Here is a 15279-nt window from a genome sequence, read left to right as displayed (position 1 = left end):
TGTATAAACTTTGCTGTGTTTACACAGCTATTCAATGTTCTCGTCCCTAAACTAAATGCAGCACTCACCTTTCACAGCTCACAGCTAGAAGAAACACAGTATTACTCAGTATCAGGGGGTCTGGTCTCACAGCTGACACTGCACCTTCAGCTAAGCAATGTCTGCTTGGTGTCTCTCCACCAGCTCTGACTCCCTCTCCCACAGAGATCTTATTCTAAGTGCCAAGAGCCAGTTTCCATTGCCAGGGTCGTCAGTGTTTAGGTCTGCCTTGTCAGTACCGTCTGGCCAACAGGCACAGCTGCCGCTCTTCACCTGAGCACCCAGCAGAGCTGCAATTATGCTGTCCAGCCAATTGGACGGAGAGTAGATTTTGGACTATTTTACTTCCTTAACATGTATTCTTTCAGACTAGAGGAAAAAAATGGTAGAAAATACACATCAAGGTGTTTATTTTACTTTATTTTGTCTTTTTTCATCTGTACATTTCTCCTACATTCACCAAAAATTAGCAGCTACGGTGGCATTCTGTGCTGTGCCTGTTGTCCCATGTGATGTCAGGTATCATTGTAAAGCTCTCTCTCTCCTGCACAATGATGTGGGCTCCAAAAACTGTAAAATTGTAAAAGTACAATTGACAATAACACTCTATGGAATTCTACAATACAAATCTTTAATGGCCGTTTTTCCTCATACTCTGAGCCAGAAATCTCCACTTCAATGGCACTTACCTTAGTTGTATTCCTTTCTATATTCTGAAGGTTTTTACAGAGGGGTTTGTTGATATATCCTGTACATATCCTAACATTTTATTCCAAAAAACATACTGTAGCAATATTAGATCTCTCAGGGCTGGTGACAGTATTTTCTCATTTAAAGAGTGTGAAAAGAGAGAGAAAATCGCTTTGTTGCTGCGTCGTTTTAAAACTTTGGCGGCTCTGCCACTCGTCTTTTTGCCACTCAGTGGATATTCCACAGCGACTTCCGAGTAGCGTGACGTCATGTGCATACCCTCTATTGTTCAGATTTATGTTCTGGAACTGTATGCAAATTAGTGCATATTCAATTAGCTATTGCCTCATTTTAAATATTTAAACATAAATTTTGACAAAACTTGTGATACAAAAAATAATTGTCTCAATGTTAGTGATAAACTTGTGTGTGTCTCGCCTTAAAGCAACATTGCGGAGTTTATCGGCCTTAAAATAATGTTTCCAGACTCATTGCAATGGTAGAAAAATGGTTAATAGGATGAATGGTGCTGCCACTGCAGCCTGAGCCGGACGATCCAACCACCCGCCACACAGTCTCCTTGCAAACATGTGGGAAACACTGTCGTTTATTAATGGGAAACACTGGATGCGCTGGCTGAGAAGTCTCGTTTTTACACCCCCTCCCCCAGACGATAGCGCTTCTCAACCAGATGGTGGAAGCACTGAGCTGAAACTCTGCAATGTTGCTTTAATGTAACATGGTGACAACCTGGTGAGGAGCTCAGCAAACCTCCAGCACCTTGTGTCACACCTCTGGGCACCTTGTAAGGACATAGGAGTCTCGTGAATTCTATCCTCAGCTGAGTCGAGGCAGAAAATGAGGATCTCTTTTTAAAGAAACAACCCACCCAAATGCAGTTATATTCATGCACTTGACCAGTAACATGTATTTAAAAATGTACGCTCCAAGATAGCTTTACTGTACAACACTGGCATTCACTGAGGCAGACAGAAACACCATCCTGTTAAGTATATTCTCTTCTTCCAGGAACAGAACCTTTTTTCATCTCCTTCTCCCTGTTGTCTGTAGCGCGGGGCTCTAATGTTGCATAGAAGAAGCCTCCTCAGCAAACGGAGCGGTGGAACCGTGCCAGACCACTGCAGGCCTCTGGCCAGTGTACAAAACAAACTGTAAAAAGTGGAACCTCCAACAGAGGCTGATACATGATACATGCACACAAAATCACATTAGCAGAGGAAACGCACTGTGGCTTTGATGTGTGTGCATGTGTGTGTAAAGTATCTTCAGGATAATGAGGAGGAAAAAGCAAAGAAAGAGCTTTTGGAGGAAGAGGGACTTTTTAGCCCTTGATTGAGATTTTCAAGCAGCACTTCCTCCCAGGCATTACACCACAGCCTCTCCCAATCAAATATCTAATGTGTTTTCTGTTAGGCAATACATGGTTATGTTTGGAATCAGGGGTGTGATCAGGGTCTCTGTAAACATGGCTGGAGACGCATACAGCTGGAGGTGTGTGCCACAAGCACAAGACACAGTGAACAAATGCTCTGACTTAGGTACAGGATCTACAGGGGCTTTACAAGGTGTGTCAGCTGCAGCTCAGACCACAGCATCTCCATCTCATATACACTAAATACGAGGTTTTACGCAACTCTGCATCCCACTCATGATTCTCAATAACACAGCTGTCTATGCTGAACAGGATAAAGGCCTGAAAGAAGCTCTTCTTGCTGTTGTTAGTGTTGTCACATCTAAATCAGAGCTTCAGTCTTACAGCCAGTAACTCTATCATCACTTACAGTTATCCTAACTATGATGCGCTTACAGCTCTCTAAGTGAAGAGGCGATGCCCTGCATAGTGAACCAAATACAGTAGCTGTCTCTGCTTCTGTCTCAGTTTTTTATTTTATATACGTATATAAAAAAGAAAAAAGGGTGGTACTAGTTTTATATATTCCTATAGTACCACCCTTTGAAATCACATAAACGTGTTCTGGCTTTGCTGATGTTTTGCCAGCAGCTAATGTTACAACATTTACCATAAATCAGTTCTTCTTCCTCTCATGGTTGTACAGTGGCTGCACAGTTCAACTTCCTGTGTAGCTTCTGTTTTAAAGCAGGAAAACAGCTGTTTTATCCATGAAGTTCAAAAATAAACCCCATGTCATTGTATCAGTGTAGAGTACTTGTGTATAACAATGGATGCTGAATATTCTTCATGGCAATTGCTTTGAATGGTAATATGTCCACTTAAGGATATTTTTCTTTTCTGTGTTTTGATAAAGTTGAATCATATTTTTTATTCAGTCAAGAGCTGAAGATACAGATACAGTTGATCACCATGGATACAGAACCTACTAAAAGCACTAATTACTGCTGCTGCCTTTATTCACCAATGCACTTTAGATCCTCTATTTACTGTTTTATTGGCATTTTATCTTTCCTTTGGATTTTTTTTTTCTTCTGTCTTGCTGCTTTCTTTTTGAGAGGGCCAACTGAGATGTGGCTGTATGTAGGCTATGCAATGACAATGAACGACTGATTATTTCATCAACTTTTAAATCTTACCATGTATTGATCTAAAACAATGGATGGATCAAAAGTTAGAATTAAAAATCCCTCAGTTTTGTGGCATCAGTCAATGCTGTTGATCTGCCTGTTCATGTGCCAAAAACACAATACCTAAAAGATGAGGTGGGATTTAAAAAACAACAACAACAACAACAACAAAAAACAGACAGTTTGTGTTAATTTATTTCTTATTTACAGAAAAACTGATTCTTATTGCCTATATTTTTCTTGATAGACAGGTAGTATATGATTATTTGGTAAGGCAGTCCTATAATAAGTATACATAATTACTCCTACATTCTGAATATCGTAATCTGCCCGTGTTTGTACTCTGGAGTGCAGTTTGTAGCTGAGCTGCAGAGACGAGGACCTGAATCCCCCTGAGGTCCGCGGGGCAGATTACCTCGCTCTCTCCTGTCTGGCTGAAGTCTGCTCTGTCACCATCTGCTTGTGTCTGTCTCACTCTCCCTCACACACACACACACACACAAGCTTGCACGCACACATACATGGTTTCACTGTCTCCAGTGGCCCGACTGAGCCTTGGCTCAATTTTGCCTCAGTGTCTCTGACACGTGCTGCAGCATCTTGACAGTGAAATATGAATCCATTATTTAAAAGCTTTTTGAGAGGTATCAGCTCCCTCTGTCACCTGTGCTATCTGATCGTTTGGGTTGAAACAACAAGTAATAACTTGTTTCATGATTAAATAACAGTGCAGTGAGTGGTTACTTGATGTTGTGGATAAAAACATTTGCTGATGGTGATTTGATGATAATGGTAAACAAAGTGAAAGTGTGGGAAGGAAGTGTCTCCTTTCTTTACACAGTATTTACCATTGCAGTAAACATACCTGTGTAATCTGATGTAAACTAGAATTACAGTTGGTTAGTCATTCAGCATCAATGTGGTAAAAACCATGTGCACACACACATCATTACCTGACTACATGACACAATGCACTTTTAATATTCTCACAGAATATTAATGGTAAAGAAACCAATATAATCCATGTAATAAAATCTGAATTTTTAATATAAAAAGGGAGGTATTTTGTTTTGTATAGATAAAAACAAATCTATATATATATATATATATACATTTGGCCTATTGGAATAAATAAAGCACTAAAATTGAAAAGCTTCTGTTATTGTGAAACTCCCAGCAGTAACTTCTCTCTTCTATAACTGTGTTTGTAGCCAGTAGCCACTGTATTTTTTAGTCACACCTGTGCTGAGCTGAAACAGAGCAGACTCATCATTCAGCACCTAATTCAATGACTACTACCCTCTCAGTACAGTTTTATCTGCACCATCAGCAGTGGCAGCAAGCATTGAGTAAATATAAAGAGCAGATTGCAGCTGCTCTTCAACTCCCACACTGATATCCTGTGTGTGTTAAAAACTAAAAAAAAATTATGATAATTTGAGAGTTATCTAAATGGTTGTGGTTATTCTGCTTACACAGCAGATTAGATTGATGCAGATGTCAAAGATTGGAAAGAGCTGAGGGAGTCTGGGTCTCTAAATGAATGAGGCAGAGATATGTGTACAGTCGTTTTTTATGGGAATATTTAACAGTGATTGTGTTTGAGAGCTGTGTTAAAAATTATGCATGTGTGTGTGAGATGAAAGGGGATCAGTGGAATACAAGCCACTGCCTGTCATCAGCATGAATGCAGGCCAGTCGTACACCCTCAGGCGTGACCACACAAGGACATTTTGTGTGCGCAGGTGGTCCTGCAGATGGCCGGCTCGTCCCCGGCGACCAGCTTGTGAAGATCAATAACGTTGCTGTTGATGACCTGACCCCGGAGCAAGCTGCTGAAATAATCAGGTCTACTCCGACAGCTGCATTCACAAACACACACACACACACACGTGCACAATCATGGGCCACAGAATGATTCTTAACGTAAGGTTATGCGAATCACGTCTCCCTTTTTGTTTTGTTTCAGGGAGTGTCAAGATACGCTGACAATGACGGTCCTCAGGACAATGCTGGTGAGTCCGCTGTGTACGACACAAACACATTTACACACAGCGTTACACTGATGGACACTTAACAGGATAATGGCTGGTGCTCTGCCAGCAGTACTTAAGCTGATCTTAATGTCTTCCATGTTTCCTATTTACATTAGATTATAGGAAAAAAACACATCAGCTTGTACAGTACATCTACACATTAGTGCACACTGTACATACCATCTAAAATGCTGCTGTCAGTAAAAGCCATTAATCAACATGTCAGTGGGCCACAGGGTCAAGTGTCAGTGATAACAATGATCCTGTCACCATGGTTTCACCACTGCATCACTGCTAACAGTGACAGTGTTACACCCAGGTAACCCCCCCCCACCCACACACACACACACTTTATTGCTCCTCATCTGGACACATTCTGTCATGATGGGGTGTGTGCGTGTACAGTAGGGATCGATTACCTGTTTATTAATCGCGGTATTAAACGCCACAATTAATTTATCGCAAAGATTCCTAAATATATCCTAAATTCTAAATACCGTCACTTTCCAAAAAAGATTATGTCGGAACCATCTCGACAGATGTGCGCCAAAGTAAAGGTAAATGCACAGACACTGGTCCATTTACCTAATGTAACATTGAATCAGTAGGAATTTAAAGGTTTGCGTGTCACTTGTAATAAAAAAAAATGATTAAAATAAACTTAAACATTTGGTATAGAGATGACAATTAATGACTTGATAATTCAAACACATCCCCTGAGGAATATAATTGGTCCTTTATTAATAGATACTTAAAATATTTTGTGCAAATAATTAGCATTGTAATTATTTAGACTATATTTGATTTTACACATGTACATAGTGTTGTGAAATTAACTCATGCCAAGAAAATCTATAATTGTGACATCCTTAGTTTACAGTGTAACAGTTGTTCACCTTAGTCCAGTGTTTTTCAACCTTGGGGTCGGGACCCCACATGGGGTCGTCTGAAATTCAACAGGGGTCGCCTGAAATGTCTAGTAATTGATTAAAATAAATTACTGATAAACTACTGATATTTTTTTAAAGGGACAACGAGGAGTTTCTATTCAGTTATAAAAAAGTCTCACGTTAATGTGGATGAATCTCCGCTACCCACACTTGTTAATGGGCCCATTTTCGATATATCGTTCTGTCTCTATCGTTATTTTGTTATTATTAGTGGTGGTGGAAATGCTGGTCGAGCCGACCAGCATTTCCTTTCGTGGCGAGTCATGAGAATAACGCAGCTGAATCGCCGTTTATGGTCAGAACTACGACGGTATGTGAACCTCTTTGAACCTCTGACTTTGATTATTGATGAATGAAAACATGAGTCCGTCTTGCGCCGGTCAAAGAATTTTACGGTGCGCGCGGAGGCTCATAAATGTAGTGTGAAAACCTCCAAAACTCCTCGTTGTCCCTTTAACTAATTATTATTATTTTAAAATTATGACTAAAAACACCACACACAATCTTAAACAATTGTATTCTATACTTTCACTTTCTTGAATTCAAATAGAGTTCAAATAAAATGCAGCATGTAAAAATATCTGAGCTGGCACATCTTGATTGACGGATGTGGGGTCGCCAGAAATGTGTGATGTCAAAATGGGGTCACAAGCCAAAAAAGGTTGGGAACCACTGTCTTAGTCTGTATCAGTAAAGTTGAAGTATGTGTTTGCACTAAGGTGAGCTGGATCAGTAATTAAATGGCCTCTCCTCAGTGATTCTCATCAGCGGCTCTGCTGATGGAGGCAGCTTCACCACCTGATTGATAGCTCACACCTCCTCCAACAAATCATTATTGAGCCATGAGGAAATATTAGCATATCCCGGAAAATATTCATCTCTGTCAAACATCAAAAGAGATTGGAACCAAGCGAAGACTTTTATTGTGATCACATACAGTAGTGATATAAGGATATAAAGGATTCAGGACTGTTTGACAGTTTCTGCTGCCTTCAATACATTGACTGCAACTGGTTGTGCAGTAACGAAGGTGCTGGCGTGTGTTTATACCTGTACATGCATTGTATATCTATGATCTGATCTCTGATCTAAATGATACAGAATTCCTGAAATATATTGCCTATTTAAAAATTACTTTTACTTCTCATTGTAATGCCTGTTTTCTGTTTTGATGATTGATACTGCTGCCCAGTATGATCTTTGACACTATTATTCACCAAAGTTTAAACAGACCTTATTTATGTAATTCAGCCTCATTCTTAAATTGATAGTTCAACATTTTGGCAAATTTGCCTATTGCCATAATCCCTATAGTCATAGCAGTAGGTTCATTACTTTTAATTATCGGTGAATGTTGTTTTGAGATCTGTGGGGCAGAGAGGCGAGCTGCAGCAACACAATGCAGGTGAACGGTACAGGTTCCCTGTCCCTCATCAAATACACAATCCAACAACTCCAGACCACTCTCATGGACAAGTTGTGACCTGCACATTCACCACACTATGATGTAACATTACAAGACAGAGTTGTTTTCGAGGGTGGAACTACATCCCAGACATTGCTGCTGGGCGGAGTGACTTCAAAAGCGCAAGTATTTGAGTATTTGAGTATTTGCTGCATGTGTTGTGATGTTACATAATTATAGTACATGATTATTTCATAGCGTGGTGAATGTGCAGGTCACAACTTGTCCACCAGAGCGTTTTGGAGTTGTTGGATTGTGTATTTGATGAGTTTGATGAGGGCCAGGGGACCTGTACCATTCACCTCCATTGTGTTCACTGAGCAGCTCACGTCTCTGCCCCGCTGATCTCAAAAGAACATGCACCAATAATTAAAGGTAATGAACCTACTGCTATGACTATAGGGATTATGGCAATAGGCTAATTTGCCAAAATGTTGACCTATCCCTTTTACCTACTACATTGTTCTTAATATTAACAGTGCTCTACAGTGTCATACAGCACATGCTACTGCTTTTCTTCAGTAACATGAGGGAACAACCACATACATAACAAACTGAACAACAACCTGTAGTCCACTGCCTGGGGTTGTGTTATCCTAACACAACTGAATACATACACTCAATTCTTTACATATTGTTTTTTAACTGGATGGTTGCTGATATTCAACATAAAGCAGAAGCACCAGGCAGTATCTTCTCTATCTATCCCCTCATGTGTATAACCCCTTCACTGAACCATATGAAAAGCTGGTTCATTATGAAATAAATACCTGGTATATTGATTTGTGTTCCTCCCAGGGCCCAAAGTCATCATTCATCACCCCGGAGAAGAGGGCCAAGCTCAGGTCCAACCCTGTGAAAGTTCACTTTGCTGAGGAGGTGGAAGTCAATGGACACTCCCAGGTGAGTGAGAGAACACGTTGTGCAGATCTTCTGCTGCAGATGCTCAGTCTGGTTTTATGTCTGGCATTATTCTACCATATAACATACTGTATGCTTTTGCAAACTGGTATGACAACCTTCTCTACTGTACATGTTTTCTAAATGCCATCGGGTTACTGAGGTCCATACGCACTCTACTAGGGGCAGTTTACCATCTTGTGGAATCGCTTACCCACTGTTAGCAGTACAGAAAGGTTTAAAAAGGAACTGAAAAAATGGCTCAGACACCAATCATATATCATAGTACTTTTACTGTATGTATGTATGTATGTATGTAAACTCTTACTGTGATATTGTTTTTAGGGACCACAATGGAAATAAGCCCTGTGGCTTTATTGTGTTATCCCAACTTTCTGTCTTAACTATGGTGCAGAAATGTATCATGTTTTATAACAAAGTGTCAAATAAAATCAATCAATCAGTCAGTCAATCAATCAATCAATCAATCAATCAATCAATCAATCAATCAATCAATCAATCAATCAATTTGCAGAGTCATTTGGCTCAGTCACAACTAACTTCTTTATTTTTGGGCACTGCTCTTATCTTTAAGAGCAATTAAAACAAACATAAAAAATGAATAATCTTCTTACTGTGACTGGGAGTGATTGATGATTAATAATTCCATGGTATTATTCTGTACTGCGTGCAGTTTTCTTATATAAACCTTGTTAGAGAGAGTTCCCATCCTGCCAGCGGATGTGAAATTAGCTGGGTGAAGGAAACCACAGAGGCCGGAGTGCCCATTACTAATCACATGGAAAACACAGATCGATATCGGCCTCATCCTCCAGTCCTAATGTCTGTGATTACAAGACAATAAGCATCCGATTAGAAAGAGAGAGGGAGTCAGAGTAGAGACAGAGAGAGGGAGGGGGCGTTGTTAAAATGGAGAGAACATAAGAGAAATGAAAGATGGGAGAGTGACGAGGGAGTGGCTGTTTTAAAATTTTGAAAGCTCTCCATTTGAACTTCAAAACATACAGACATCAATGTTACATTAAATCACAGTGTCAATACAGAAGAACACTTTCTAAAATCATGAGACAATAGGGACGACGCAGGGAGAGATGAGTCACGGCGGTGAACGAGGCTGGCAGACAGAAACAGGCCAGAGGAGATGATGTGAAAAAACGCTCTGTGAGAACAGCTGGGAATGAGACCAGGCTCACGTCTCTTACACTTCTTTCTTACTGTGTGTTGTAATGTGCATCTCATATACCACACAGCCACATCAGATACACAACCATGTTTTGTTTTACAGTACGTCATTCCTCTCAGTACATCAGTGATTCATATAAAGCCCTTGAACCAGCAGGTTTTACAACGCTCACATTTTCAGCTGACGTTTCCCTTGACCCTAGACCCTTGACCCTTGACCCCTGTGTTGTTTGCAGGGGAACTCGCTGCTCTTCCTGCCCAATGTTCTCAAGGTTTATTTGGAGAATGGACAGACCAAGGCCTTCAAATTCGAGCCCAGCACCACAGTCAAGGTACTGCACAATGATATTTATCACATTGACATCCAGGGCCGCCCCATGCAGAATTTAGATTTTTTTTTTTTTTAATATAGATTTTCTAAGGTGTTCATGCAGACAAAGTTTTACATTTTTATTTCAACAACATACCCACCTTCCAGTTTGTTTTAATTATGTTTCATCTTTGTTGCTCCTGATTCCTGATGTCTCTTCATCTTCAGCCAGTGATCGATCAGATGTTGTTTACTGTCAATCATTGCAGCGACGCGTGCAATGTCAGATTACAGCTCTCCTTGCTCTCTTGCCTTGTACTGACTTTCCCTTTTGCAAGCTGCTGCTGATGCTCAAAATGCAGCCGGTTGAGCAAACATGAGGCCATACTATGGCAAGCCATTTTAACATTTAAAAGCCAGACTGGATATGTGTTGTAGATACTGTATATGTAAATGAGTTTTGCCTAGTCAAAAATAACATTTCAGATATCCACAACTACAGTACATTCTTCCTACAGTAGGACAAATAACGTCACTTTTGCCATTCATGTGTACGGGCCGGGGTTTGTCATTACAGATATCTACAATTCAGTTGCAGATATCCGCTATGTGAATTACGGATATCTGTAACTGAATTATGACTAGTGGTAATTCCAGTTTGAGATATCTACAATTTGATTCTGACTATATATATATCATATATCTTTAATTCACCTCAATTAAAGATATCTACAGTACATGTCCCTTTTCAGATATCTTAAAGGGACAACGAGGAGTTTTAGAAAAGCGAAGTGTTTTCACACTACATTTATGAGCCTCCGCGCGCACCGTAGAGTTCTTCGACCGGTGCAAGACGGACTCATGTTTTCATTCATCAAGAATTAAAGTCAGAGGTTCAAAGAGGTTCAGTTACCGTCGTAGTCCCGACCATAAACGGCGATTCGACGGCGTTATTCTCATGAGCATCCGCGAAACCGAAAGTAAGGAAACGCTGGTTGGCTCGACCAGCATTTCCACTACCACTAATAATAACAAAATAACGATAGAGACAAAACGATATATTTATCGAAAATGGAGCCATTAACAAGTGTGGGTAGCACACTTTCATTCACATTAATGTGAGACTTTTTTATAACCAAATAGAAACTCCTCGTTGTCCCTTTAAATTAAGTTTTGACAAGGCAAAATGACGTTGTACTGTAACTGGAATTATGACTAGTCAAAATGACGGTGTAGATATTTCAAACAGGAATGAGGAATGGTCATAATTTAATTGTAGAATATCTACTATCAATTTATAGATATCTTGAACTGAAATTTGATTAGAGAAATCTGAAATTGGAGATATCTGTAACTTTCATTCCGACTAGTCAGAATGTAATTACAGATATCTTGAATTAGAGTTTTGACTAGACGAAATGACGTTGCAGCTAAAGACAAAGACAAATTTACACATTGCGGACAATAAAGGAAAGATTTAAGGACAAAGATATGTCATAATGACGTTTGAGATATCTTTAATTTTCATTCTGCCTAGTCAAAACTGAATTACAGATATCTGCAATTGTCATTTAAAATGTGTGACGAGCTTAATGACGTTTTCAGTGACGTCATCACAGATATCTGTGATTCAGTTGTGTCTTGTCAAAACTGAATTACAGATATCTCTATGTCGCTTCGACTAGTCACAATTACATTACAGATATCTTGAATGAAAAATCCAACTATTCAAAATGCAATTACGACTAGTCAAAAGAAGTTGTTGATATCTACAATGATTATTCTGGATAGTCAAATTTAGCTTTTAAATGTTAAATCCGTTGGCCATACCCTATGCACTGTGGTTAATCTGCGGCCCTGCTGACATCCATTCCTCTGTATCAGTCGTGTCAAGGGGCCTGTAGTCAAATTTGGCAATGTTAATGGATGCAATATAGAGCCAAAGTCCATTTTAAAACATAGCCGTGTATGTTAAAACCTACAGCGGTTGTGAATCTCTCAGTTTTAGTGAGTGCTCCAGGATCCCAGTTTTGCAAACTCTTCAAACTTTCTTTTCAAACCTCAGCTCAGCAAATATGTTTCCTGATGTTATAAAATATTGTCTCTCACGTTGTGCACATCAGGACATTGTGATGACACTGAAGGAAAAGCTGTCTCTGAGCCGTATCGAACACTTCTCCCTGGTGCTGGAGCAGCAGCACAGCATCAGCAAACTACTGCTCCTGCACGATGAGGAGGAGATACAGCAGGTACACACACACACACACACACACACACGCACACACACACACACACACACACTAAACATTATTTTACATTTTACATACCTTCTCAATTGTACATATTTTCACAGTGGCTCTGATGCCAAGTTGGTTTGATCTTGTGCGTGTGTGTTTCTCCAGGTGGTCCACAAGAAAGAGGCCCATGACTACAGATGTCTGTTCCGTGTTTGTTTCATGCCCAGAAGCCTTGAGACTTTGCTGCAGGACGATCCCACAGCCTTTGAATACCTCTACTTACAGGTATTTATGTATCTATATTTGTATTTGAAAGAGCCACTTACCCCTTGTCTTGATAAGTGTTTTTGTCAGATAGACAAAAAACCACAGATAGAGGATTGTTTTATGTCAGTGTTAATCATTCATACTGTTTTTGTACTGTGTGTGTGTGTGTTAGGGGGTGAATGATGTGCTGCAGGAGCGCTTTGCAATAGAGATGAGGTGTAACACCGCGCTGCGACTCGCTGCCCTGCACATCCAGGAGAGGCTGGCCAGCTGTGGACAGTCACCAAAGACCAACCTGAAGATCATCACGTGAGACATTAACACACATTTTTGATCTCTGCATGTCATGCAAGACTGCAGAATATTTCATTTACATTTCAGCATCCGTGGTTACAGGTTAGATTACACACACACACACACACACACACATAATGCCTTTACAAACCACACTAAGGTGCCTTTAAGGCGAGACAGCCTAGGTGAATAGGCAAAAAACATATTTTAATAGATATCACTATGAAACTTTCCCAGTTCATGTACAAAAAACTAAGAAAAAATGTGTTGCTTTTCTAAATTTTATGTTTGTATATGCAAATGAGGCTCTAACTCATTAAACATGCACTCATTTGCATATGTCACCAAGAACAGAATCACCAACATTGGATGATGCCAGATTCAGATTCAGATTCATTTTGTTGATGCATTCCACAAAAAAACTTTTTAGAAAAGGGATTGTTGCTATGTCCTCTTATCTTATCAGCCCATACATCAGGAAATACCATCTACAGTCATAAAAAAATACATTTTCGCTATGTTTTTGGTATAAAATGTACGTTAAACCCGGCTATGAATGGTATATCAACAAACCCTTCTGTAAAAAGAAGCAGGATATAGATAGGAAGAAATGTGGAAAGTTTGGAGAGTGTAGGTATTAGGGAAATGGGTATTTCATATCTTGGTGTTTAGAAAAAGTTTTTTTCATTTTTGAGAAAACAGCCTGAATGTTCTGTACTGTAAAATTCCATACATTTTTATTTGAAACTGCTATTTACAACATAACCTCTAATCAAACCATTAGTAATAGACATCCTAAACACATGACTGATAACTTAACAACACAGCAGGATGTAATTCATATCAAATGAACAGAACTACACACATAGGGCCGGATTTACTAAAGGTTTGCGTGTATTAAAACGTGTGCAAACGTGATTGCACGCGCAAACACACGTGGAACCTGATCTACTAACCGGACGCACCGAGGATTGCGTCCCTCACACGGGCAGAATAGCACGTGCGATCCATTTAGCGTGTTTGCCTTGATGAATATGCAAATATGGGCGTTTCAGCCAGAACGTGCAGAATACTGGGAGGAGTAGATGCAAATAGATTTATTTAGCGCGTGCAATGTGATTTACCAAACCAGGAAGAGATTGCGGTGGCTGTTTTTGCGTCTTTATTCACCACGTCTGAAAACCATGTACTAACTGATACAACTTTGCCAAAACGTATGGGTTTATTGATTTGATACCTGTCAGAGCCCCATGATCTTACATCTCTGCATTTCCTCACGTCTGGGTAATTCTGTAACAGTTTTTCAGCCGTGTTAAAAGTCATTTTCGCGCCGTTACGCACGGGGCACGTCTGTCCTGCAGTGCGCTCCTCTCCTCTCCAGTACCTGGCTGCTCAGCTCCGTCTCTCAGTCCCGGTCCCGGACTGAGACACGTCACCGCTGCCTTCACCCGTCTTTGATCCCTCTGGTCAGTGGTCAGAGTGTTTAGATCCGTGTGTCCCACCTGAGCTCTCTATTAATCCACTGGATCATGGGCGGCACACACACACACACACACATATTACAGGTGTGTGATTGTCGCTGCAGCTGCTGCCTGTTCGTCACTATATGACGAGTTGGGCCCGGTAGCGATTTGTGTTTATTTATCTAAACAGAGCGCGAGAGAGATGAACACACATGCTGTCATTGTATGCATCGAATCAAATGTCATTCTGTCCCTTCGTCCGTCCAGCTCTCTGTCCACTCTCTCCATGGCGGAAACGATTACAGCGCGCAAAACCCTCATTTACATATTGCGGTTTGCACGTGTTTTCATTTAGCGGGTTAGTCTTAGTAGATCACCTGTTTTGCGTGCACTAACCAAACTCGCAATATTATAGCGGCCGCAAACAATATAGCGTCCGCTATCTGGGATCTTAGTAAATCCGGCCCATACAGTGTAGTACAACTGTGCAAAAAGTAGGCTACTAACTTTTGGTGAATTTCTGAGGAATTTACGACACAATCCGGCAAAATGAATTATGAACAACTAATTGTGTGTTATTGACATTTTATTGCCACTAGTTTGAAAGAGAACATGTTAGGAAGCAAAATATCACAAAATTGACTAAAAAAAGGGAAAATGGCATTTTCAGGGGCTGCACGACACTCAACCCACAACCAGAAACAGAACAACAAAGCCCAGAGAGTTCATTTGATACAAAGGTGTAAAATGACCAGGGCACCAAATAAAGAGGATGAAAGACACAGATTAGAAAACACAGACAAACACACACTCCAGGCTGAGGGGAAGCAGGACTGTCAGTCTCCAGGCCAGAAGCTTCTGAC

General features: G+C 40.3%; 1 protein-coding gene across 2 annotated transcripts in view; it reads left to right on the top strand.

Annotated features, from left to right (window-relative positions):
• Positions 1-15279, top strand: part of frmpd1a (FERM and PDZ domain containing 1a) — a 49233-nt gene that overhangs the window by 24338 nt on the left and 9616 nt on the right. For both annotated transcript variants that reach the window (XM_085770036.1, XM_085770045.1), the window contains exons 5-11: positions 5037-5139; positions 5261-5306; positions 8541-8645; positions 10082-10177; positions 12279-12404; positions 12558-12677; positions 12832-12968. In XM_085770036.1, coding sequence (XP_085626162.1) covers positions 5037-5139; positions 5261-5306; positions 8541-8645; positions 10082-10177; positions 12279-12404; positions 12558-12677; positions 12832-12968 — 733 coding nt within the window. The remainder of the gene's footprint in view (positions 1-5036; positions 5140-5260; positions 5307-8540; positions 8646-10081; positions 10178-12278; positions 12405-12557; positions 12678-12831; positions 12969-15279) is intronic.

The sequence above is a fragment of the Trachurus japonicus genome, chromosome 1 (genome assembly GCF_045865225.1).
Source record: "Trachurus japonicus isolate A0001 chromosome 1, Traja_1.0".
NCBI lineage: Eukaryota > Metazoa > Chordata > Actinopteri > Carangiformes > Carangidae > Trachurus > Trachurus japonicus.
This window is presented reverse-complemented; position numbering and strand designations above follow the sequence as displayed.